General features: G+C 45.7%; 1 protein-coding gene across 1 annotated transcript; it reads left to right on the top strand.

Moving 5' to 3' along the window:
- Positions 1-22,470: 22,470 nt before the first annotated feature.
- Positions 22,471-24,321, top strand: LOC138775213 (uncharacterized). The gene is made up of 3 exons (XM_069955850.1): positions 22,471-22,755; positions 22,986-23,132; positions 23,274-24,321. The coding sequence occupies exons 2-3, from the start codon at positions 23,023-23,025 to the stop codon at positions 24,160-24,162; spliced, it is 999 nt and encodes a 332-aa protein (XP_069811951.1). The 5' UTR covers positions 22,471-22,755; positions 22,986-23,022; the 3' UTR covers positions 24,163-24,321.
- Positions 24,322-25,827: the final 1,506 nt, after the last annotated feature.

The following is a 25,827-nucleotide window of genomic DNA, read 5'->3' as shown; positions in this document are numbered from 1 at the left end:
ACTTCTAAGCCTCAAAATAATGACTTTTTTTCCTAAGGTGGTAGGAATGAAACTCAGTGCGGGCTGGATGGGGTCCCCCCTGGGCACCGCAGACCTAAGCTTGTTTAACTCCTACCTCTTAAAGGGACCGAGAAAAAATGACCTTTTCTGCACTCCAATGTAAGTCAATGGGGCGATTTTTTGGCTATGTGCTAGAAATGAAATTCAGTGCGGATTGGATGACAGGCACCCTAGGCACCCAGGATCGGCTTTAGTTTCACGTGTATCTCTTAAGCCGGCAGAGAAAACCCACCTGATATGCGCTCCACACAATTGAATAGAGACGCCGTTGATTTTCTATGGGAATTGCAGAAATGACTTCTAAGCCTCAAAATAATGACTTTTTTTCCTAAGGTGGTAGGAATGAAACTCAGTGCGGGCTGGATGGGGTCCCCCCTGGGCACCGCAGACCTAAGCTTGTTTAACTCCTACCTCTTAAAGGGACCGAGAAAAAATGACCTTTTCTGCACTCCAATGTAAGTCAATGGGGCGATTTTTTGGCTATGTGCTAGAAATGAAATTCAGTGCGGATTGGATGACAGGCACCCTAGGCACCCAGGATCGGCTTTAGTTTCACGTGTATCTCTTAAGCCGGCAGAGAAAACCCACCTGATATGCGCTCCACACAATTGAATAGAGACGCCGTTGATTTTCTATGGGAATTGCAGAAATGACTTCTAAGCCTCAAAATAATGACTTTTTTTCCTAAGGTGGTAGGAATGAAACTCAGTGCGGGCTGGATGGGGTCCCCCCTGGGCACCGCAGACCTAAGCTTGTTTAACTCCTACCTCTTAAAGGGACCGAGAAAAAATGACCTTTTCTGCACTCCAATGTAAGTCAATGGGGCGATTTTTTGGCTATGTGCTAGAAATGAAATTCAGTGCGGATTGGATGACAGGCACCCTAGGCACCCAGGATCGGCTTTAGTTTCACGTGTATCTCTTAAGCCGGCAGAGAAAACCCACCTGATATGCGCTCCACACAATTGAATAGAGACGCCGTTGATTTTCTATGGGAATTGCAGAAATGACTTCTAAGCCTCAAAATAATGACTTTTTTTCCTAAGGTGGTAGGAATGAAACTCAGTGCGGGCTGGATGGGGTCCCCCCTGGGCACCGCAGACCTAAGCTTGTTTAACTCCTACCTCTTAAAGGGACCGAGAAAAAATGACCTTTTCTGCACTCCAATGTAAGTCAATGGGGCGATTTTTTGGCTATGTGCTAGAAATGAAATTCAGTGCGGATTGGATGACAGGCACCCTAGGCACCCAGGATCGGCTTTAGTTTCACGTGTATCTCTTAAGCCGGCAGAGAAAACCCACCTGATATGCGCTCCACACAATTGAATAGAGACGCCGTTGATTTTCTATGGGAATTGCAGAAATGACTTCTAAGCCTCAAAATAATGACTTTTTTTCCTAAGGTGGTAGGAATGAAACTCAGTGCGGGCTGGATGGGGTCCCCCCTGGGCACCGCAGACCTAAGCTTGTTTAACTCCTACCTCTTAAAGGGACCGAGAAAAAATGACCTTTTCTGCACTCCAATGTAAGTCAATGGGGCGATTTTTTGGCTATGTGCTAGAAATGAAATTCAGTGCGGATTGGATGACAGGCACCCTAGGCACCCAGGATCGGCTTTAGTTTCACGTGTATCTCTTAAGCCGGCAGAGAAAACCCACCTGATATGCGCTCCACACAATTGAATAGAGACGCCGTTGATTTTCTATGGGAATTGCAGAAATGACTTCTAAGCCTCAAAATAATGACTTTTTTTCCTAAGGTGGTAGGAATGAAACTCAGTGCGGGCTGGATGGGGTCCCCCCTGGGCACCGCAGACCTAAGCTTGTTTAACTCCTACCTCTTAAAGGGACCGAGAAAAAATGACCTTTTCTGCACTCCAATGTAAGTCAATGGGGCGATTTTTTGGCTATGTGCTAGAAATGAAATTCAGTGCGGATTGGATGACAGGCACCCTAGGCACCCAGGATCGGCTTTAGTTTCACGTGTATCTCTTAAGCCGGCAGAGAAAACCCACCTGATATGCGCTCCACACAATTGAATAGAGACGCCGTTGATTTTCTATGGGAATTGCAGAAATGACTTCTAAGCCTCAAAATAATGACTTTTTTTCCTAAGGTGGTAGGAATGAAACTCAGTGCGGGCTGGATGGGGTCCCCCCTGGGCACCGCAGACCTAAGCTTGTTTAACTCCTACCTCTTAAAGGGACCGAGAAAAAATGACCTTTTCTGCACTCCAATGTAAGTCAATGGGGCGATTTTTTGGCTATGTGCTAGAAATGAAATTCAGTGCGGATTGGATGACAGGCACCCTAGGCACCCAGGATCGGCTTTAGTTTCACGTGTATCTCTTAAGCCGGCAGAGAAAACCCACCTGATATGCGCTCCACACAATTGAATAGAGACGCCGTTGATTTTCTATGGGAATTGCAGAAATGACTTCTAAGCCTCAAAATAATGACTTTTTTTCCTAAGGTGGTAGGAATGAAACTCAGTGCGGGCTGGATGGGGTCCCCCCTGGGCACCGCAGACCTAAGCTTGTTTAACTCCTACCTCTTAAAGGGACCGAGAAAAAATGACCTTTTCTGCACTCCAATGTAAGTCAATGGGGCGATTTTTTGGCTATGTGCTAGAAATGAAATTCAGTGCGGATTGGATGACAGGCACCCTAGGCACCCAGGATCGGCTTTAGTTTCACGTGTATCTCTTAAGCCGGCAGAGAAAACCCACCTGATATGCGCTCCACACAATTGAATAGAGACGCCGTTGATTTTCTATGGGAATTGCAGAAATGACTTCTAAGCCTCAAAATAATGACTTTTTTTCCTAAGGTGGTAGGAATGAAACTCAGTGCGGGCTGGATGGGGTCCCCCCTGGGCACCGCAGACCTAAGCTTGTTTAACTCCTACCTCTTAAAGGGACCGAGAAAAAATGACCTTTTCTGCACTCCAATGTAAGTCAATGGGGCGATTTTTTGGCTATGTGCTAGAAATGAAATTCAGTGCGGATTGGATGACAGGCACCCTAGGCACCCAGGATCGGCTTTAGTTTCACGTGTATCTCTTAAGCCGGCAGAGAAAACCCACCTGATATGCGCTCCACACAATTGAATAGAGACGCCGTTGATTTTCTATGGGAATTGCAGAAATGACTTCTAAGCCTCAAAATAATGACTTTTTTTCCTAAGGTGGTAGGAATGAAACTCAGTGCGGGCTGGATGGGGTCCCCCCTGGGCACCGCAGACCTAAGCTTGTTTAACTCCTACCTCTTAAAGGGACCGAGAAAAAATGACCTTTTCTGCACTCCAATGTAAGTCAATGGGGCGATTTTTTGGCTATGTGCTAGAAATGAAATTCAGTGCGGATTGGATGACAGGCACCCTAGGCACCCAGGATCGGCTTTAGTTTCACGTGTATCTCTTAAGCCGGCAGAGAAAACCCACCTGATATGCGCTCCACACAATTGAATAGAGACGCCGTTGATTTTCTATGGGAATTGCAGAAATGACTTCTAAGCCTCAAAATAATGACTTTTTTTCCTAAGGTGGTAGGAATGAAACTCAGTGCGGGCTGGATGGGGTCCCCCCTGGGCACCGCAGACCTAAGCTTGTTTAACTCCTACCTCTTAAAGGGACCGAGAAAAAATGACCTTTTCTGCACTCCAATGTAAGTCAATGGGGCGATTTTTTGGCTATGTGCTAGAAATGAAATTCAGTGCGGATTGGATGACAGGCACCCTAGGCACCCAGGATCGGCTTTAGTTTCACGTGTATCTCTTAAGCCGGCAGAGAAAACCCACCTGATATGCGCTCCACACAATTGAATAGAGACGCCGTTGATTTTCTATGGGAATTGCAGAAATGACTTCTAAGCCTCAAAATAATGACTTTTTTTCCTAAGGTGGTAGGAATGAAACTCAGTGCGGGCTGGATGGGGTCCCCCCTGGGCACCGCAGACCTAAGCTTGTTTAACTCCTACCTCTTAAAGGGACCGAGAAAAAATGACCTTTTCTGCACTCCAATGTAAGTCAATGGGGCGATTTTTTGGCTATGTGCTAGAAATGAAATTCAGTGCGGATTGGATGACAGGCACCCTAGGCACCCAGGATCGGCTTTAGTTTCACGTGTATCTCTTAAGCCGGCAGAGAAAACCCACCTGATATGCGCTCCACACAATTGAATAGAGACGCCGTTGATTTTCTATGGGAATTGCAGAAATGACTTCTAAGCCTCAAAATAATGACTTTTTTTCCTAAGGTGGTAGGAATGAAACTCAGTGCGGGCTGGATGGGGTCCCCCCTGGGCACCGCAGACCTAAGCTTGTTTAACTCCTACCTCTTAAAGGGACCGAGAAAAAATGACCTTTTCTGCACTCCAATGTAAGTCAATGGGGCGATTTTTTGGCTATGTGCTAGAAATGAAATTCAGTGCGGATTGGATGACAGGCACCCTAGGCACCCAGGATCGGCTTTAGTTTCACGTGTATCTCTTAAGCCGGCAGAGAAAACCCACCTGATATGCGCTCCACACAATTGAATAGAGACGCCGTTGATTTTCTATGGGAATTGCAGAAATGACTTCTAAGCCTCAAAATAATGACTTTTTTTCCTAAGGTGGTAGGAATGAAACTCAGTGCGGGCTGGATGGGGTCCCCCCTGGGCACCGCAGACCTAAGCTTGTTTAACTCCTACCTCTTAAAGGGACCGAGAAAAAATGACCTTTTCTGCACTCCAATGTAAGTCAATGGGGCGATTTTTTGGCTATGTGCTAGAAATGAAATTCAGTGCGGATTGGATGACAGGCACCCTAGGCACCCAGGATCGGCTTTAGTTTCACGTGTATCTCTTAAGCCGGCAGAGAAAACCCACCTGATATGCGCTCCACACAATTGAATAGAGACGCCGTTGATTTTCTATGGGAATTGCAGAAATGACTTCTAAGCCTCAAAATAATGACTTTTTTTCCTAAGGTGGTAGGAATGAAACTCAGTGCGGGCTGGATGGGGTCCCCCCTGGGCACCGCAGACCTAAGCTTGTTTAACTCCTACCTCTTAAAGGGACCGAGAAAAAATGACCTTTTCTGCACTCCAATGTAAGTCAATGGGGCGATTTTTTGGCTATGTGCTAGAAATGAAATTCAGTGCGGATTGGATGACAGGCACCCTAGGCACCCAGGATCGGCTTTAGTTTCACGTGTATCTCTTAAGCCGGCAGAGAAAACCCACCTGATATGCGCTCCACACAATTGAATAGAGACGCCGTTGATTTTCTATGGGAATTGCAGAAATGACTTCTAAGCCTCAAAATAATGACTTTTTTTCCTAAGGTGGTAGGAATGAAACTCAGTGCGGGCTGGATGGGGTCCCCCCTGGGCACCGCAGACCTAAGCTTGTTTAACTCCTACCTCTTAAAGGGACCGAGAAAAAATGACCTTTTCTGCACTCCAATGTAAGTCAATGGGGCGATTTTTTGGCTATGTGCTAGAAATGAAATTCAGTGCGGATTGGATGACAGGCACCCTAGGCACCCAGGATCGGCTTTAGTTTCACGTGTATCTCTTAAGCCGGCAGAGAAAACCCACCTGATATGCGCTCCACACAATTGAATAGAGACGCCGTTGATTTTCTATGGGAATTGCAGAAATGACTTCTAAGCCTCAAAATAATGACTTTTTTTCCTAAGGTGGTAGGAATGAAACTCAGTGCGGGCTGGATGGGGTCCCCCCTGGGCACCGCAGACCTAAGCTTGTTTAACTCCTACCTCTTAAAGGGACCGAGAAAAAATGACCTTTTCTGCACTCCAATGTAAGTCAATGGGGCGATTTTTTGGCTATGTGCTAGAAATGAAATTCAGTGCGGATTGGATGACAGGCACCCTAGGCACCCAGGATCGGCTTTAGTTTCACGTGTATCTCTTAAGCCGGCAGAGAAAACCCACCTGATATGCGCTCCACACAATTGAATAGAGACGCCGTTGATTTTCTATGGGAATTGCAGAAATGACTTCTAAGCCTCAAAATAATGACTTTTTTTCCTAAGGTGGTAGGAATGAAACTCAGTGCGGGCTGGATGGGGTCCCCCCTGGGCACCGCAGACCTAAGCTTGTTTAACTCCTACCTCTTAAAGGGACCGAGAAAAAATGACCTTTTCTGCACTCCAATGTAAGTCAATGGGGCGATTTTTTGGCTATGTGCTAGAAATGAAATTCAGTGCGGATTGGATGACAGGCACCCTAGGCACCCAGGATCGGCTTTAGTTTCACGTGTATCTCTTAAGCCGGCAGAGAAAACCCACCTGATATGCGCTCCACACAATTGAATAGAGACGCCGTTGATTTTCTATGGGAATTGCAGAAATGACTTCTAAGCCTCAAAATAATGACTTTTTTTCCTAAGGTGGTAGGAATGAAACTCAGTGCGGGCTGGATGGGGTCCCCCCTGGGCACCGCAGACCTAAGCTTGTTTAACTCCTACCTCTTAAAGGGACCGAGAAAAAATGACCTTTTCTGCACTCCAATGTAAGTCAATGGGGCGATTTTTTGGCTATGTGCTAGAAATGAAATTCAGTGCGGATTGGATGACAGGCACCCTAGGCACCCAGGATCGGCTTTAGTTTCACGTGTATCTCTTAAGCCGGCAGAGAAAACCCACCTGATATGCGCTCCACACAATTGAATAGAGACGCCGTTGATTTTCTATGGGAATTGCAGAAATGACTTCTAAGCCTCAAAATAATGACTTTTTTTCCTAAGGTGGTAGGAATGAAACTCAGTGCGGGCTGGATGGGGTCCCCCCTGGGCACCGCAGACCTAAGCTTGTTTAACTCCTACCTCTTAAAGGGACCGAGAAAAAATGACCTTTTCTGCACTCCAATGTAAGTCAATGGGGCGATTTTTTGGCTATGTGCTAGAAATGAAATTCAGTGCGGATTGGATGACAGGCACCCTAGGCACCCAGGATCGGCTTTAGTTTCACGTGTATCTCTTAAGCCGGCAGAGAAAACCCACCTGATATGCGCTCCACACAATTGAATAGAGACGCCGTTGATTTTCTATGGGAATTGCAGAAATGACTTCTAAGCCTCAAAATAATGACTTTTTTTCCTAAGGTGGTAGGAATGAAACTCAGTGCGGGCTGGATGGGGTCCCCCCTGGGCACCGCAGACCTAAGCTTGTTTAACTCCTACCTCTTAAAGGGACCGAGAAAAAATGACCTTTTCTGCACTCCAATGTAAGTCAATGGGGCGATTTTTTGGCTATGTGCTAGAAATGAAATTCAGTGCGGATTGGATGACAGGCACCCTAGGCACCCAGGATCGGCTTTAGTTTCACGTGTATCTCTTAAGCCGGCAGAGAAAACCCACCTGATATGCGCTCCACACAATTGAATAGAGACGCCGTTGATTTTCTATGGGTATTGCAGAAATGACTTCTAAGCCTCAAAATAATGACTTTTTTTCCTAAGGTGGTAGGAATGAAACTCAGTGCGGGCTGGATGGGGTCCCCCCTGGGCACCGCAGACCTAAGCTTGTTTAACTCCTACCTCTTAAAGGGACCGAGAAAAAATGACCTTTTCTGCACTCCAATGTAAGTCAATGGGGCGATTTTTTGGCTATGTGCTAGAAATGAAATTCAGTGCGGATTGGATGACAGGCACCCTAGGCACCCAGGATCGGCTTTAGTTTCACGTGTATCTCTTAAGCCGGCAGAGAAAACCCACCTGATATGCGCTCCACACAATTGAATAGAGACGCCGTTGATTTTCTATGGGAATTGCAGAAATGACTTCTAAGCCTCAAAATAATGACTTTTTTTCCTAAGGTGGTAGGAATGAAACTCAGTGCGGGCTGGATGGGGTCCCCCCTGGGCACCGCAGACCTAAGCTTGTTTAACTCCTACCTCTTAAAGGGACCGAGAAAAAATGACCTTTTCTGCACTCCAATGTAAGTCAATGGGGCGATTTTTTGGCTATGTGCTAGAAATGAAATTCAGTGCGGATTGGATGACAGGCACCCTAGGCACCCAGGATCGGCTTTAGTTTCACGTGTATCTCTTAAGCCGGCAGAGAAAACCCACCTGATATGCGCTCCACACAATTGAATAGAGACGCCGTTGATTTTCTATGGGAATTGCAGAAATGACTTCTAAGCCTCAAAATAATGACTTTTTTTCCTAAGGTGGTAGGAATGAAACTCAGTGCGGGCTGGATGGGGTCCCCCCTGGGCACCGCAGACCTAAGCTTGTTTAACTCCTACCTCTTAAAGGGACCGAGAAAAAATGACCTTTTCTGCACTCCAATGTAAGTCAATGGGGCGATTTTTTGGCTATGTGCTAGAAATGAAATTCAGTGCGGATTGGATGACAGGCACCCTAGGCACCCAGGATCGGCTTTAGTTTCACGTGTATCTCTTAAGCCGGCAGAGAAAACCCACCTGATATGCGCTCCACACAATTGAATAGAGACGCCGTTGATTTTCTATGGGAATTGCAGAAATGACTTCTAAGCCTCAAAATAATGACTTTTTTTCCTAAGGTGGTAGGAATGAAACTCAGTGCGGGCTGGATGGGGTCCCCCCTGGGCACCGCAGACCTAAGCTTGTTTAACTCCTACCTCTTAAAGGGACCGAGAAAAAATGACCTTTTCTGCACTCCAATGTAAGTCAATGGGGCGATTTTTTGGCTATGTGCTAGAAATGAAATTCAGTGCGGATTGGATGACAGGCACCCTAGGCACCCAGGATCGGCTTTAGTTTCACGTGTATCTCTTAAGCCGGCAGAGAAAACCCACCTGATATGCGCTCCACACAATTGAATAGAGACGCCGTTGATTTTCTATGGGAATTGCAGAAATGACTTCTAAGCCTCAAAATAATGACTTTTTTTCCTAAGGTGGTAGGAATGAAACTCAGTGCGGGCTGGATGGGGTCCCCCCTGGGCACCGCAGACCTAAGCTTGTTTAACTCCTACCTCTTAAAGGGACCGAGAAAAAATGACCTTTTCTGCACTCCAATGTAAGTCAATGGGGCGATTTTTTGGCTATGTGCTAGAAATGAAATTCAGTGCGGATTGGATGACAGGCACCCTAGGCACCCAGGATCGGCTTTAGTTTCACGTGTATCTCTTAAGCCGGCAGAGAAAACCCACCTGATATGCGCTCCACACAATTGAATAGAGACGCCGTTGATTTTCTATGGGAATTGCAGAAATGACTTCTAAGCCTCAAAATAATGACTTTTTTTCCTAAGGTGGTAGGAATGAAACTCAGTGCGGGCTGGATGGGGTCCCCCCTGGGCACCGCAGACCTAAGCTTGTTTAACTCCTACCTCTTAAAGGGACCGAGAAAAAATGACCTTTTCTGCACTCCAATGTAAGTCAATGGGGCGATTTTTTGGCTATGTGCTAGAAATGAAATTCAGTGCGGATTGGATGACAGGCACCCTAGGCACCCAGGATCGGCTTTAGTTTCACGTGTATCTCTTAAGCCGGCAGAGAAAACCCACCTGATATGCGCTCCACACAATTGAATAGAGACGCCGTTGATTTTCTATGGGAATTGCAGAAATGACTTCTAAGCCTCAAAATAATGACTTTTTTTCCTAAGGTGGTAGGAATGAAACTCAGTGCGGGCTGGATGGGGTCCCCCCTGGGCACCGCAGACCTAAGCTTGTTTAACTCCTACCTCTTAAAGGGACCGAGAAAAAATGACCTTTTCTGCACTCCAATGTAAGTCAATGGGGCGATTTTTTGGCTATGTGCTAGAAATGAAATTCAGTGCGGATTGGATGACAGGCACCCTAGGCACCCAGGATCGGCTTTAGTTTCACGTGTATCTCTTAAGCCGGCAGAGAAAACCCACCTGATATGCGCTCCACACAATTGAATAGAGACGCCGTTGATTTTCTATGGGAATTGCAGAAATGACTTCTAAGCCTCAAAATAATGACTTTTTTTCCTAAGGTGGTAGGAATGAAACTCAGTGCGGGCTGGATGGGGTCCCCCCTGGGCACCGCAGACCTAAGCTTGTTTAACTCCTACCTCTTAAAGGGACCGAGAAAAAATGACCTTTTCTGCACTCCAATGTAAGTCAATGGGGCGATTTTTTGGCTATGTGCTAGAAATGAAATTCAGTGCGGATTGGATGACAGGCACCCTAGGCACCCAGGATCGGCTTTAGTTTCACGTGTATCTCTTAAGCCGGCAGAGAAAACCCACCTGATATGCGCTCCACACAATTGAATAGAGACGCCGTTGATTTTCTATGGGAATTGCAGAAATGACTTCTAAGCCTCAAAATAATGACTTTTTTTCCTAAGGTGGTAGGAATGAAACTCAGTGCGGGCTGGATGGGGTCCCCCCTGGGCACCGCAGACCTAAGCTTGTTTAACTCCTACCTCTTAAAGGGACCGAGAAAAAATGACCTTTTCTGCACTCCAATGTAAGTCAATGGGGCGATTTTTTGGCTATGTGCTAGAAATGAAATTCAGTGCGGATTGGATGACAGGCACCCTAGGCACCCAGGATCGGCTTTAGTTTCACGTGTATCTCTTAAGCCGGCAGAGAAAACCCACCTGATATGCGCTCCACACAATTGAATAGAGACGCCGTTGATTTTCTATGGGAATTGCAGAAATGACTTCTAAGCCTCAAAATAATGACTTTTTTTCCTAAGGTGGTAGGAATGAAACTCAGTGCGGGCTGGATGGGGTCCCCCCTGGGCACCGCAGACCTAAGCTTGTTTAACTCCTACCTCTTAAAGGGACCGAGAAAAAATGACCTTTTCTGCACTCCAATGTAAGTCAATGGGGCGATTTTTTGGCTATGTGCTAGAAATGAAATTCAGTGCGGATTGGATGACAGGCACCCTAGGCACCCAGGATCGGCTTTAGTTTCACGTGTATCTCTTAAGCCGGCAGAGAAAACCCACCTGATATGCGCTCCACACAATTGAATAGAGACGCCGTTGATTTTCTATGGGAATTGCAGAAATGACTTCTAAGCCTCAAAATAATGACTTTTTTTCCTAAGGTGGTAGGAATGAAACTCAGTGCGGGCTGGATGGGGTCCCCCCTGGGCACCGCAGACCTAAGCTTGTTTAACTCCTACCTCTTAAAGGGACCGAGAAAAAATGACCTTTTCTGCACTCCAATGTAAGTCAATGGGGCGATTTTTTGGCTATGTGCTAGAAATGAAATTCAGTGCGGATTGGATGACAGGCACCCTAGGCACCCAGGATCGGCTTTAGTTTCACGTGTATCTCTTAAGCCGGCAGAGAAAACCCACCTGATATGCGCTCCACACAATTGAATAGAGACGCCGTTGATTTTCTATGGGAATTGCAGAAATGACTTCTAAGCCTCAAAATAATGACTTTTTTTCCTAAGGTGGTAGGAATGAAACTCAGTGCGGGCTGGATGGGGTCCCCCCTGGGCACCGCAGACCTAAGCTTGTTTAACTCCTACCTCTTAAAGGGACCGAGAAAAAATGACCTTTTCTGCACTCCAATGTAAGTCAATGGGGCGATTTTTTGGCTATGTGCTAGAAATGAAATTCAGTGCGGATTGGATGACAGGCACCCTAGGCACCCAGGATCGGCTTTAGTTTCACGTGTATCTCTTAAGCCGGCAGAGAAAACCCACCTGATATGCGCTCCACACAATTGAATAGAGACGCCGTTGATTTTCTATGGGAATTGCAGAAATGACTTCTAAGCCTCAAAATAATGACTTTTTTTCCTAAGGTGGTAGGAATGAAACTCAGTGCGGGCTGGATGGGGTCCCCCCTGGGCACCGCAGACCTAAGCTTGTTTAACTCCTACCTCTTAAAGGGACCGAGAAAAAATGACCTTTTCTGCACTCCAATGTAAGTCAATGGGGCGATTTTTTGGCTATGTGCTAGAAATGAAATTCAGTGCGGATTGGATGACAGGCACCCTAGGCACCCAGGATCGGCTTTAGTTTCACGTGTATCTCTTAAGCCGGCAGAGAAAACCCACCTGATATGCGCTCCACACAATTGAATAGAGACGCCGTTGATTTTCTATGGGAATTGCAGAAATGACTTCTAAGCCTCAAAATAATGACTTTTTTTCCTAAGGTGGTAGGAATGAAACTCAGTGCGGGCTGGATGGGGTCCCCCCTGGGCACCGCAGACCTAAGCTTGTTTAACTCCTACCTCTTAAAGGGACCGAGAAAAAATGACCTTTTCTGCACTCCAATGTAAGTCAATGGGGCGATTTTTTGGCTATGTGCTAGAAATGAAATTCAGTGCGGATTGGATGACAGGCACCCTAGGCACCCAGGATCGGCTTTAGTTTCACGTGTATCTCTTAAGCCGGCAGAGAAAACCCACCTGATATGCGCTCCACACAATTGAATAGAGACGCCGTTGATTTTCTATGGGAATTGCAGAAATGACTTCTAAGCCTCAAAATAATGACTTTTTTTCCTAAGGTGGTAGGAATGAAACTCAGTGCGGGCTGGATGGGGTCCCCCCTGGGCACCGCAGACCTAAGCTTGTTTAACTCCTACCTCTTAAAGGGACCGAGAAAAAATGACCTTTTCTGCACTCCAATGTAAGTCAATGGGGCGATTTTTTGGCTATGTGCTAGAAATGAAATTCAGTGCGGATTGGATGACAGGCACCCTAGGCACCCAGGATCGGCTTTAGTTTCACGTGTATCTCTTAAGCCGGCAGAGAAAACCCACCTGATATGCGCTCCACACAATTGAATAGAGACGCCGTTGATTTTCTATGGGAATTGCAGAAATGACTTCTAAGCCTCAAAATAATGACTTTTTTTCCTAAGGTGGTAGGAATGAAACTCAGTGCGGGCTGGATGGGGTCCCCCCTGGGCACCGCAGACCTAAGCTTGTTTAACTCCTACCTCTTAAAGGGACCGAGAAAAAATGACCTTTTCTGCACTCCAATGTAAGTCAATGGGGCGATTTTTTGGCTATGTGCTAGAAATGAAATTCAGTGCGGATTGGATGACAGGCACCCTAGGCACCCAGGATCGGCTTTAGTTTCACGTGTATCTCTTAAGCCGGCAGAGAAAACCCACCTGATATGCGCTCCACACAATTGAATAGAGACGCCGTTGATTTTCTATGGGAATTGCAGAAATGACTTCTAAGCCTCAAAATAATGACTTTTTTTCCTAAGGTGGTAGGAATGAAACTCAGTGCGGGCTGGATGGGGTCCCCCCTGGGCACCGCAGACCTAAGCTTGTTTAACTCCTACCTCTTAAAGGGACCGAGAAAAAATGACCTTTTCTGCACTCCAATGTAAGTCAATGGGGCGATTTTTTGGCTATGTGCTAGAAATGAAATTCAGTGCGGATTGGATGACAGGCACCCTAGGCACCCAGGATCGGCTTTAGTTTCACGTGTATCTCTTAAGCCGGCAGAGAAAACCCACCTGATATGCGCTCCACACAATTGAATAGAGACGCCGTTGATTTTCTATGGGAATTGCAGAAATGACTTCTAAGCCTCAAAATAATGACTTTTTTTCCTAAGGTGGTAGGAATGAAACTCAGTGCGGGCTGGATGGGGTCCCCCCTGGGCACCGCAGACCTAAGCTTGTTTAACTCCTACCTCTTAAAGGGACCGAGAAAAAATGACCTTTTCTGCACTCCAATGTAAGTCAATGGGGCGATTTTTTGGCTATGTGCTAGAAATGAAATTCAGTGCGGATTGGATGACAGGCACCCTAGGCACCCAGGATCGGCTTTAGTTTCACGTGTATCTCTTAAGCCGGCAGAGAAAACCCACCTGATATGCGCTCCACACAATTGAATAGAGACGCCGTTGATTTTCTATGGGAATTGCAGAAATGACTTCTAAGCCTCAAAATAATGACTTTTTTTCCTAAGGTGGTAGGAATGAAACTCAGTGCGGGCTGGATGGGGTCCCCCCTGGGCACCGCAGACCTAAGCTTGTTTAACTCCTACCTCTTAAAGGGACCGAGAAAAAATGACCTTTTCTGCACTCCAATGTAAGTCAATGGGGCGATTTTTTGGCTATGTGCTAGAAATGAAATTCAGTGCGGATTGGATGACAGGCACCCTAGGCACCCAGGATCGGCTTTAGTTTCACGTGTATCTCTTAAGCCGGCAGAGAAAACCCACCTGATATGCGCTCCACACAATTGAATAGAGACGCCGTTGATTTTCTATGGGAATTGCAGAAATGACTTCTAAGCCTCAAAATAATGACTTTTTTTCCTAAGGTGGTAGGAATGAAACTCAGTGCGGGCTGGATGGGGTCCCCCCTGGGCACCGCAGACCTAAGCTTGTTTAACTCCTACCTCTTAAAGGGACCGAGAAAAAATGACCTTTTCTGCACTCCAATGTAAGTCAATGGGGCGATTTTTTGGCTATGTGCTAGAAATGAAATTCAGTGCGGATTGGATGACAGGCACCCTAGGCACCCAGGATCGGCTTTAGTTTCACGTGTATCTCTTAAGCCGGCAGAGAAAACCCACCTGATATGCGCTCCACACAATTGAATAGAGACGCCGTTGATTTTCTATGGGAATTGCAGAAATGACTTCTAAGCCTCAAAATAATGACTTTTTTTCCTAAGGTGGTAGGAATGAAACTCAGTGCGGGCTGGATGGGGTCCCCCCTGGGCACCGCAGACCTAAGCTTGTTTAACTCCTACCTCTTAAAGGGACCGAGAAAAAATGACCTTTTCTGCACTCCAATGTAAGTCAATGGGGCGATTTTTTGGCTATGTGCTAGAAATGAAATTCAGTGCGGATTGGATGACAGGCACCCTAGGCACCCAGGATCGGCTTTAGTTTCACGTGTATCTCTTAAGCCGGCAGAGAAAACCCACCTGATATGCGCTCCACACAATTGAATAGAGACGCCGTTGATTTTCTATGGGAATTGCAGAAATGACTTCTAAGCCTCAAAATAATGACTTTTTTTCCTAAGGTGGTAGGAATGAAACTCAGTGCGGGCTGGATGGGGTCCCCCCTGGGCACCGCAGACCTAAGCTTGTTTAACTCCTACCTCTTAAAGGGACCGAGAAAAAATGACCTTTTCTGCACTCCAATGTAAGTCAATGGGGCGATTTTTTGGCTATGTGCTAGAAATGAAATTCAGTGCGGATTGGATGACAGGCACCCTAGGCACCCAGGATCGGCTTTAGTTTCACGTGTATCTCTTAAGCCGGCAGAGAAAACCCACCTGATATGCGCTCCACACAATTGAATAGAGACGCCGTTGATTTTCTATGGGAATTGCAGAAATGACTTCTAAGCCTCAAAATAATGACTTTTTTTCCTAAGGTGGTAGGAATGAAACTCAGTGCGGGCTGGATGGGGTCCCCCCTGGGCACCGCAGACCTAAGCTTGTTTAACTCCTACCTCTTAAAGGGACCGAGAAAAAATGACCTTTTCTGCACTCCAATGTAAGTCAATGGGGCGATTTTTTGGCTATGTGCTAGAAATGAAATTCAGTGCGGATTGGATGACAGGCACCCTAGGCACCCAGGATCGGCTTTAGTTTCACGTGTATCTCTTAAGCCGGCAGAGAAAACCCACCTGATATGCGCTCCACACAATTGAATAGAGACGCCGTTGATTTTCTATGGGAATTGCAGAAATGACTTCTAAGCCTCAAAATAATGACTTTTTTTCCTAAGGTGGTAGGAATGAAACTCAGTGCGGGCTGGATGGGGTCCCCCCTGGGCACCGCAGACCTAAGCTTGTTTAACTCCTACCTCTTAAAGGGACCGAGAAAAAATGACCTTTTCTGCACTCCAATGTAAGTCAATGGGGCGATTTTTTGGCTATGTGCTAGAAATGAAATTCAGTGCGGATTGGATGACAGGCACCCTAGGCACCCAGGATCGGCTTTAGTTTCACGTGTATCTCTTAAGCCGGCAGAGAAAACCCACCTGATATGCGCTCCACACAATTGAATAGAGACGCCGTTGATTTTCTATGGGAATTGCAGAAATGACTTCTAAGCCTCAAAATAATGACTTTTTTTCCTAAGGTGGTAGGAATGAAACTCAGTGCGGGCTGGATGGGGTCCCCCCTGGGCACCGCAGACCTAAGCTTGTTTAACTCCTACCTCTTAAAGGGACCGAGAAAAAATGACCTTTTCTGCACTCCAATGTAAGTCAATGGGGCGATTTTTTGGCTATGTGCTAGAAATGAAATTCAGTGCGGATTGGATGACAGGCACCCTAGGCACCCAGGATCGGCTTTAGTTTCACGTGTATCTCTTAAGCCGGCAGAGAAAACCCACCTGATATGCGCTCCACACAATTGAATAGAGACGCCGTTGATTTTCTATGGGAATTGCAGAAATGACTTCTAAGCCTCAAAATAATGACTTTTTTTCCTAAGGTGGTAGGAATGAAACTCAGTGCGGGCTGGATGGGGTCCCCCCTGGGCACCGCAGACCTAAGCTTGTTTAACTCCTACCTCTTAAAGGGACCGAGAAAAAATGACCTTTTCTGCACTCCAATGTAAGTCAATGGGGCGATTTTTTGGCTATGTGCTAGAAATGAAATTCAGTGCGGATTGGATGACAGGCACCCTAGGCACCCAGGATCGGCTTTAGTTTCACGTGTATCTCTTAAGCCGGCAGAGAAAACCCACCTGATATGCGCTCCACACAATTGAATAGAGACGCCGTTGATTTTCTATGGGAATTGCAGAAATGACTTCTAAGCCTCAAAATAATGACTTTTTTTCCTAAGGTGGTAGGAATGAAACTCAGTGCGGGCTGGATGGGGTCCCCCCTGGGCACCGCAGACCTAAGCTTGTTTAACTCCTACCTCTTAAAGGGACCGAGAAAAAATGACCTTTTCTGCACTCCAATGTAAGTCAATGGGGCGATTTTTTGGCTATGTGCTAGAAATGAAATTCAGTGCGGATTGGATGACAGGCACCCTAGGCACCCAGGATCGGCTTTAGTTTCACGTGTATCTCTTAAGCCGGCAGAGAAAACCCACCTGATATGCGCTCCACACAATTGAATAGAGACGCCGTTGATTTTCTATGGGAATTGCAGAAATGACTTCTAAGCCTCAAAATAATGACTTTTTTTCCTAAGGTGGTAGGAATGAAACTCAGTGCGGGCTGGATGGGGTCCCCCCTGGGCACCGCAGACCTAAGCTTGTTTAACTCCTACCTCTTAAAGGGACCGAGAAAAAATGACCTTTTCTGCACTCCAATGTAAGTCAATGGGGCGATTTTTTGGCTATGTGCTAGAAATGAAATTCAGTGCGGATTGGATGACAGGCACCCTAGGCACCCAGGATCGGCTTTAGTTTCACGTGTATCTCTTAAGCCGGCAGAGAAAACCCACCTGATATGCGCTCCACACAATTGAATAGAGACGCCGTTGATTTTCTATGGGAATTGCAGAAATGACTTCTAAGCCTCAAAATAATGACTTTTTTTCCTAAGGTGGTAGGAATGAAACTCAGTGCGGGCTGGATGGGGTCCCCCCTGGGCACCGCAGACCTAAGCTTGTTTAACTCCTACCTCTTAAAGGGACCGAGAAAAAATGACCTTTTCTGCACTCCAATGTAAGTCAATGGGGCGATTTTTTGGCTATGTGCTAGAAATGAAATTCAGTGCGGATTGGATGACAGGCACCCTAGGCACCCAGGATCGGCTTTAGTTTCACGTGTATCTCTTAAGCCGGCAGAGAAAACCCACCTGATATGCGCTCCACACAATTGAATAGAGACGCCGTTGATTTTCTATGGGAATTGCAGAAATGACTTCTAAGCCTCAAAATAATGACTTTTTTTCCTAAGGTGGTAGGAATGAAACTCAGTGCGGGCTGGATGGGGTCCCCCCTGGGCACCGCAGACCTAAGCTTGTTTAACTCCTACCTCTTAAAGGGACCGAGAAAAAATGACCTTTTCTGCACTCCAATGTAAGTCAATGGGGCGATTTTTTGGCTATGTGCTAGAAATGAAATTCAGTGCGGATTGGATGACAGGCACCCTAGGCACCCAGGATCGGCTTTAGTTTCACGTGTATCTCTTAAGCCGGCAGAGAAAACCCACCTGATATGCGCTCCACACAATTGAATAGAGACGCCGTTGATTTTCTATGGGAATTGCAGAAATGACTTCTAAGCCTCAAAATAATGACTTTTTTTCCTAAGGTGGTAGGAATGAAACTCAGTGCGGGCTGGATGGGGTCCCCCCTGGGCACCGCAGACCTAAGCTTGTTTAACTCCTACCTCTTAAAGGGACCGAGAAAAAATGACCTTTTCTGCACTCCAATGTAAGTCAATGGGGCGATTTTTTGGCTATGTGCTAGAAATGAAATTCAGTGCGGATTGGATGACAGGCACCCTAGGCACCCAGGATCGGCTTTAGTTTCACGTGTATCTCTTAAGCCGGCAGAGAAAACCCACCTGATATGCGCTCCACACAATTGAATAGAGACGCCGTTGATTTTCTATGGGAATTGCAGAAATGACTTCTAAGCCTCAAAATAATGACTTTTTTTCCTAAGGTGGTAGGAATGAAACTCAGTGCGGGCTGGATGGGGTCCCCCCTGGGCACCGCAGACCTAAGCTTGTTTAACTCCTACCTCTTAAAGGGACCGAGAAAAAATGACCTTTTCTGCACTCCAATGTAAGTCAATGGGGCGATTTTTTGGCTATGTGCTAGAAATGAAATTCAGTGCGGATTGGATGACAGGCACCCTAGGCACCCAGGATCGGCTTTAGTTTCACGTGTATCTCTTAAGCCGGCAGAGAAAACCCACCTGATATGCGCTCCACACAATTGAATAGAGACGCCGTTGATTTTCTATGGGAATTGCAGAAATGACTTCTAAGCCTCAAAATAATGACTTTTTTTCCTAAGGTGGTAGGAATGAAACTCAGTGCGGGCTGGATGGGGTCCCCCCTGGGCACCGCAGACCTAAGCTTGTTTAACTCCTACCTCTTAAAGGGACCGAGAAAAAATGACCTTTTCTGCACTCCAATGTAAGTCAATGGGGCGATTTTTTGGCTATGTGCTAGAAATGAAATTCAGTGCGGATTGGATGACAGGCACCCTAGGCACCCAGGATCGGCTTTAGTTTCACGTGTATCTCTTAAGCCGGCAGAGAAAACCCACCTGATATGCGCTCCACACAATTGAATAGAGACGCCGTTGATTTTCTATGGGAATTGCAGAAATGACTTCTAAGCCTCAAAATAATGACTTTTTTTCCTAAGGTGGTAGGAATGAAACTCAGTGCGGGCTGGATGGGGTCCCCCCTGGGCACCGCAGACCTAAGCTTGTTTAACTCCTACCTCTTAAAGGGACCGAGAAAAAATGACCTTTTCTGCACTCCAATGTAAGTCAATGGGGCGATTTTTTGGCTATGTGCTAGAAATGAAATTCAGTGCGGATTGGATGACAGGCACCCTAGGCACCCAGGATCGGCTTTAGTTTCACGTGTATCTCTTAAGCCGGCAGAGAAAACCCACCTGATATGCGCTCCACACAATTGAATAGAGACGCCGTTGATTTTCTATGGGAATTGCAGAAATGACTTCTAAGCCTCAAAATAATGACTTTTTTTCCTAAGGTGGTAGGAATGAAACTCAGTGCGGGCTGGATGGGGTCCCCCCTGGGCACCGCAGACCTAAGCTTGTTTAACTCCTACCTCTTAAAGGGACCGAGAAAAAATGACCTTTTCTGCACTCCAATGTAAGTCAATGGGGCGATTTTTTGGCTATGTGCTAGAAATGAAATTCAGTGCGGATTGGATGACAGGCACCCTAGGCACCCAGGATCGGCTTTAGTTTCACGTGTATCTCTTAAGCCGGCAGAGAAAACCCACCTGATATGCGCTCCACACAATTGAATAGAGACGCCGTTGATTTTCTATGGGAATTGCAGAAATGACTTCTAAGCCTCAAAATAATGACTTTTTTTCCTAAGGTGGTAGGAATGAAACTCAGTGCGGGCTGGATGGGGTCCCCCCTGGGCACCGCAGACCTAAGCTTGTTTAACTCCTACCTCTTAAAGGGACCGAGAAAAAATGACCTTTTCTGCACTCCAATGTAAGTCAATGGGGCGATTTTTTGGCTATGTGCTAGAAATGAAATTCAGTGCGGATTGGATGACAGGCACCCTAGGCACCCAGGATCGGCTTTAGTTTCACGTGTATCTCTTAAGCCGGCAGAGAAAACCCACCTGATATGCGCTCCACACAATTGAATAGAGACGCCGTTGATTTTCTATGGGAATTGCAGAAATGACTTCTAAGCCTCAAAATAATGACTTTTTTTCCTAAGGTGGTAGGAATGAAACTCAGTGCGGGCTGGATGGGGTCCCCCCTGGGCACCGCAGACCTAAGCTTGTTTAACTCCTACCTCTTAAAGGGACCGAGAAAAAATGACCTTTTCTGCACTCCAATGTAAGTCAATGGGGCGATTTTTTGGCTATGTGCTAGAAATGAAATTCAGTGCGGATTGGATGACAGGCACCCTAGGCACCCAGGATCGGCTTTAGTTTCACGTGTATCTCTTAAGCCGGCAGAGAAAACCCACCTGATATGCGCTCCACACAATTGAATAGAGACGCCGTTGATTTTCTATGGGAATTGCAGAAATGACTTCTAAGCCTCAAAATAATGACTTTTTTTCCTAAGGTGGTAGGAATGAAACTCAGTGCGGGCTGGATGGGGTCCCCCCTGGGCACCGCAGACCTAAGCTTGTTTAACTCCTACCTCTTAAAGGGACCGAGAAAAAATGACCTTTTCTGCACTCCAATGTAAGTCAATGGGGCGATTTTTTGGCTATGTGCTAGAAATGAAATTCAGTGCGGATTGGATGACAGGCACCCTAGGCACCCAGGATCGGCTTTAGTTTCACGTGTATCTCTTAAGCCGGCAGAGAAAACCCACCTGATATGCGCTCCACACAATTGAATAGAGACGCCGTTGATTTTCTATGGGAATTGCAGAAATGACTTCTAAGCCTCAAAATAATGACTTTTTTTCCTAAGGTGGTAGGAATGAAACTCAGTGCGGGCTGGATGGGGTCCCCCCTGGGCACCGCAGACCTAAGCTTGTTTAACTCCTACCTCTTAAAGGGACCGAGAAAAAATGACCTTTTCTGCACTCCAATGTAAGTCAATGGGGCGATTTTTTGGCTATGTGCTAGAAATGAAATTCAGTGCGGATTGGATGACAGGCACCCTAGGCACCCAGGATCGGCTTTAGTTTCACGTGTATCTCTTAAGCCGGCAGAGAAAACCCACCTGATATGCGCTCCACACAATTGAATAGAGACGCCGTTGATTTTCTATGGGAATTGCAGAAATGACTTCTAAGCCTCAAAATAATGACTTTTTTTCCTAAGGTGGTAGGAATGAAACTCAGTGCGGGCTGGATGGGGTCCCCCCTGGGCACCGCAGACCTAAGCTTGTTTAACTCCTACCTCTTAAAGGGACCGAGAAAAAATGACCTTTTCTGCACTCCAATGTAAGTCAATGGGGCGATTTTTTGGCTATGTGCTAGAAATGAAATTCAGTGCGGATTGGATGACAGGCACCCTAGGCACCCAGGATCGGCTTTAGTTTCACGTGTATCTCTTAAGCCGGCAGAGAAAACCCACCTGATATGCGCTCCACACAATTGAATAGAGACGCCATTGATTTTCTATGGGAATTGCAGAAATGACTTCTAAGCCTCAAAATAATGACTTTTTTTCCTAAGGTGGTAGGAATGAAACTCAGTGTGGGCTGGATGGGGTCCCCCCTGGGCACCGCAGACCTAAGCTTGTTTAACTCCTACCTCTTAAAGGGACCGAGAAAAAATGACCTTTTCTGCACTCCAATGTAAGTCAATGGGGCGATTTTTTGGCTATGTGCTAGAAATGAAATTCAGTGCGGATTGGATGACAGGCACCCTAGGCACCCAGGATCGGCTTTAGTTTCACGTGTATCTCTTAAGCCGGCAGAAAAACTGTCCCGTACATCTCCGGGTGGTCTGGCGGCTGTATTTGAAAACCACTTACGGTCTTATCGTAAGAGTCCGGCCGTAGTGTCATGATGTGTCTTGGCTTGTTTGGCCCCGCTCAAAAGCATGTATTTGATTCATGAATCTGCCCCCGGGCCAAATAAGCACACCCACATCCCTATAAAATCTCCGCCCACTCGCGAAGTACGCCCATATGCTTGTAGTGTTTTGAATGCCAAAAAAATAAAAAAAAAGATGTCTGATGGCGCTAATAATGCGCCCTATGGGCCAGCCCGGCGTATGAGGCTGCGCCGCAAGCACCAGCTCGTGGTGCTTTCGATCCTGTGGAAGATGCGTAATTATTACCAGCGTTTGTGTGTAAGTCTCTATATATTTTTTTTTTTTTTTTTTTTTTTTTTTTTTTTTTTTTTTTAAAGCTTTATGTAACTTATTTCAAACTAGCCTTACAAACTGTTTAGGCTTATAATCCGTAAAACATTGATTTAAATGTATTGTTTATGCAAGCTCCCTTAAGTACTGTTGACCAAAGGTCCTTAAATGCAACTGTGTAATAATTTTGTGACTAATTGAGATGTCTTAAAAATAATAAATTTAATTTTTTAAAAATTCTTCTCAGAGGCAAAAAGACGCAGAGCAGCGCCGTCTGCAGGAGGTGGGACGGCGATATTGGGTCCACCCCATCAATGTTCGGAGGGAGACCCGGGGCCACATTGGTTGCCTGTATGATGATTTGCGACGGTATGTCGATTTGAATACATCAAAGTCGTCAAATCTTTGAATGTAATATTGCAAATGTAAAGGTTACTGTCCACAAATGTTTACCCCAAAGTCCATAATTTTATTATGTTTTTTGTTTATCCTTACAACGTTTGATGTTAATTTCAACATTTGTAAACCGTATGACATCTTCCTATGATGTGTGTTTGTGTGTAATATTAGTGATCAATATTTTTCTTAATTTGTTGCAGACATCCTGACAAGTTCCAGGACTTCGTGCGCCTGCCTATGGAGGCCTTTGATAATTTACTTTCCATTTTGACCCCACATCTCCAGAGACAGGACACCTACATGCGGAAATCCATCCCTCCTGTGGGACGTCTGCTCATAACGTTAAGGTGAAGATGCTTTATTTTAATGCGAACTATTTGTTCATGTAATTGTAGTGAAATCTAATATAGTGTTAAAATATGTAATAATTTAATATGTAGCTGAATGTGAAATAGAATCATAAAATACTATTTTTCATTTTTTCACAGATTCTTGGCGACAGGGGAGAGTTATGTATCGTTGCACCTCCAATTCAGGGTTGGTACGTCCACCATCTCTGGAATTGTGAGGTGCACGTGCGCCGTGATCTGGGAGCATTTGCAGCCCATCGTGATGCCCAGTCCGACCCGGGAGATTTGGTTGCAGTCAGCAGCAGGCTTTCAGTCTGTGGCCAATTTCCCCAACTGTATAGGGGCGGTTGATGGTAAGCACATACGTGTGAAGCAACCACCGCGATCAGGATCACAGTATTTCAATTATAAGAAATTTTTTTCTGTGGTCCTGATCGCGGTTGTTGATTCCACGTATCGTTTCCTTGCCATCGACGTCGGCTCCTATGGCAGTACTGGGGACTCCCGGGCGCTACTGAGATCAGAGTTTGGGCGGCGCATACTCTTAGATCACGTGACTCTACCTCCTCCCACTCCTCTTCCGGGTACCACGCATCCCGCTCCATTCGTCATGGTAGGGGATCAAGCCTTCCCTTTACTCAACAACCTGCTGCGCCCTTACCCACGGAGAGGGCTGGATGAACGGGGGAGACTATTTAACCGGAGGCTGAGCCGGGCACGTAACTTCGTGGAGTGCGCCTTCGGGATCATGACTAGTCAGTGGAGAGTGTTTACCACTGCCCTGCAGTTGAAATTGGCCACAGTTGACATGGTCATTAAAGCTGCCTGTGTTCTCCACAACTACCTTCGGGACTATGCTCCCACCCCGGAGGTGAACGTGGAGACACTGCCAGCTTTTAGTGCCCCTATCAACTATGGCCAAGGGAGACAACTCAACCGCGGGATAGTGGTCAGGAACCTCTTTGCTGACTACTTCATGACTCCTGAAGGCGCCGTGCCCGTGCCCCTTTCACAGCCTCCCTTATGAGCCACGGCCACAGGACTGATGTTTTCCCGCATGTATGTCACCTGTCTCTGGGATGTGTGTTTTTTTATTTTCTTTTGTTGTTTGAACCCGATGTATTGGTTGATATTTAATTTTCATTCTCTTTTTACTAAAACAAAAAATATATTTTCTTATTCGACTAAACAATGTGTCTGCCTTTTCAATGTATGTAAAACATGTTGTGTGTTCCCACATAGTAGTGTTCGAAAATACACATTACCTCACTCGATATACTACTGGCCAGTAATTATCGAGCATGGTCACATCATGCTAATGTTAATTGTATAGTCCTTTGAACCTAGTGTGCTGAAAGATTGATGTGATCAAAACATGTGCATTTCCTATGGAGTGACCAGCAGGGTGCGCACTATATGTCTAACTTTCTAGTGTGGGATATGTAACAGGATCTGATATCTTCTAGTGCCACAGTCCATCTCACTTCTTAACAATCACTATTAACACACCACATATATCCCTCCACACATCACCCAGGTGCGCCAGCTGGATGTGGTCTACTTAGGTTGCGGTTCAAAAATATTATTTTATCATCCATTTTTTTTCTGTAAAACACAGAAGAGTGTATTCAAAGATTAGAAATCTCGCTCTTTACTTGATCACCTGTTCCTTGTCTACAGTCATCTCCTGGATTTCTTATCCAAAATCCATCACATCAATCTGCCAGTGTAAACGCTACATTATGTAGTTTATTGTGTGTACGTTTATATATCCTCCACTTTGTACATAATGACCACATGCTGGATGTCCTGCAGGAGGAGATTTCTACTACCATCGGACATAGAGCTCTATGTGGAAATGATAGTGTCATGATAATAACATTAATGTCCCAAAATATGTTAGTGCTCATCACAAGCCTCTCCTGCTCTGCCCACTTCCTGCCTTGGCTACAGATGTCAGCATAGAGCAGGCTCAGACCTCAAAAAGAAGGAATCGCAGCATTCACTACATCTTCGCTAGTGGCTTCACAATACGTGTATTTCACTCAGTATAGCTAACAAAAACAGCAGTGGATTCTAAACACCCAAAGGATCTCGACACAATGTTGTAATGTTGTGGATGTGCGCCATTAAAACACTAAATAAGGACATTTCCAAATAACATCCATTCTTAGAAAAAAACTTAGCAATATTTCACTTTAAATGGCGCACAGCCACTCTATTTCTACATTGTGTGAACACAGCCTTTGTGTTTTTAAGCCACTACTGGTTTTGTTAACAATACTGACCAAAATATACTGACTCAAATACACGTATTGTGAACCTACTACGAACATGTAGTGAATGTTGCGATTCCTTGTTTGTCATGTATGACAGTGCTCTCTGCTGCCATCTGTGGCCAAGGCAGGAAGTGGCCACAGCAGGAGAGTGTTGGCCTGATAAATGAAATACTTAACTACATTATAATATTTCCTATCATGACACATTCATTTTAACACATACAGCAATGTCTCACATATGATTAGAAATATTCTCCTGAAGGACATCCAGCATGTGTTCATTTTCTACTAACGTAAAGCATACAACAAAATTTTATAAGACACAATAGCAACATTCAATACAGCTTTCTATGCAAACAAAGTCCACTAAGTATTTTGAAGCGTATTTCGTAGTTCCTTAGTGGCAGTCAATA

Source organism: Dendropsophus ebraccatus, unplaced genomic scaffold, assembly GCF_027789765.1.
Source record: "Dendropsophus ebraccatus isolate aDenEbr1 unplaced genomic scaffold, aDenEbr1.pat pat_scaffold_140_ctg1, whole genome shotgun sequence".
Classification (NCBI taxonomy): Eukaryota; Metazoa; Chordata; class Amphibia; order Anura; family Hylidae; genus Dendropsophus; species Dendropsophus ebraccatus.
Note: the sequence above shows the minus strand (reverse complement) of the source record. Positions and strands in the feature narration are given on the sequence as shown.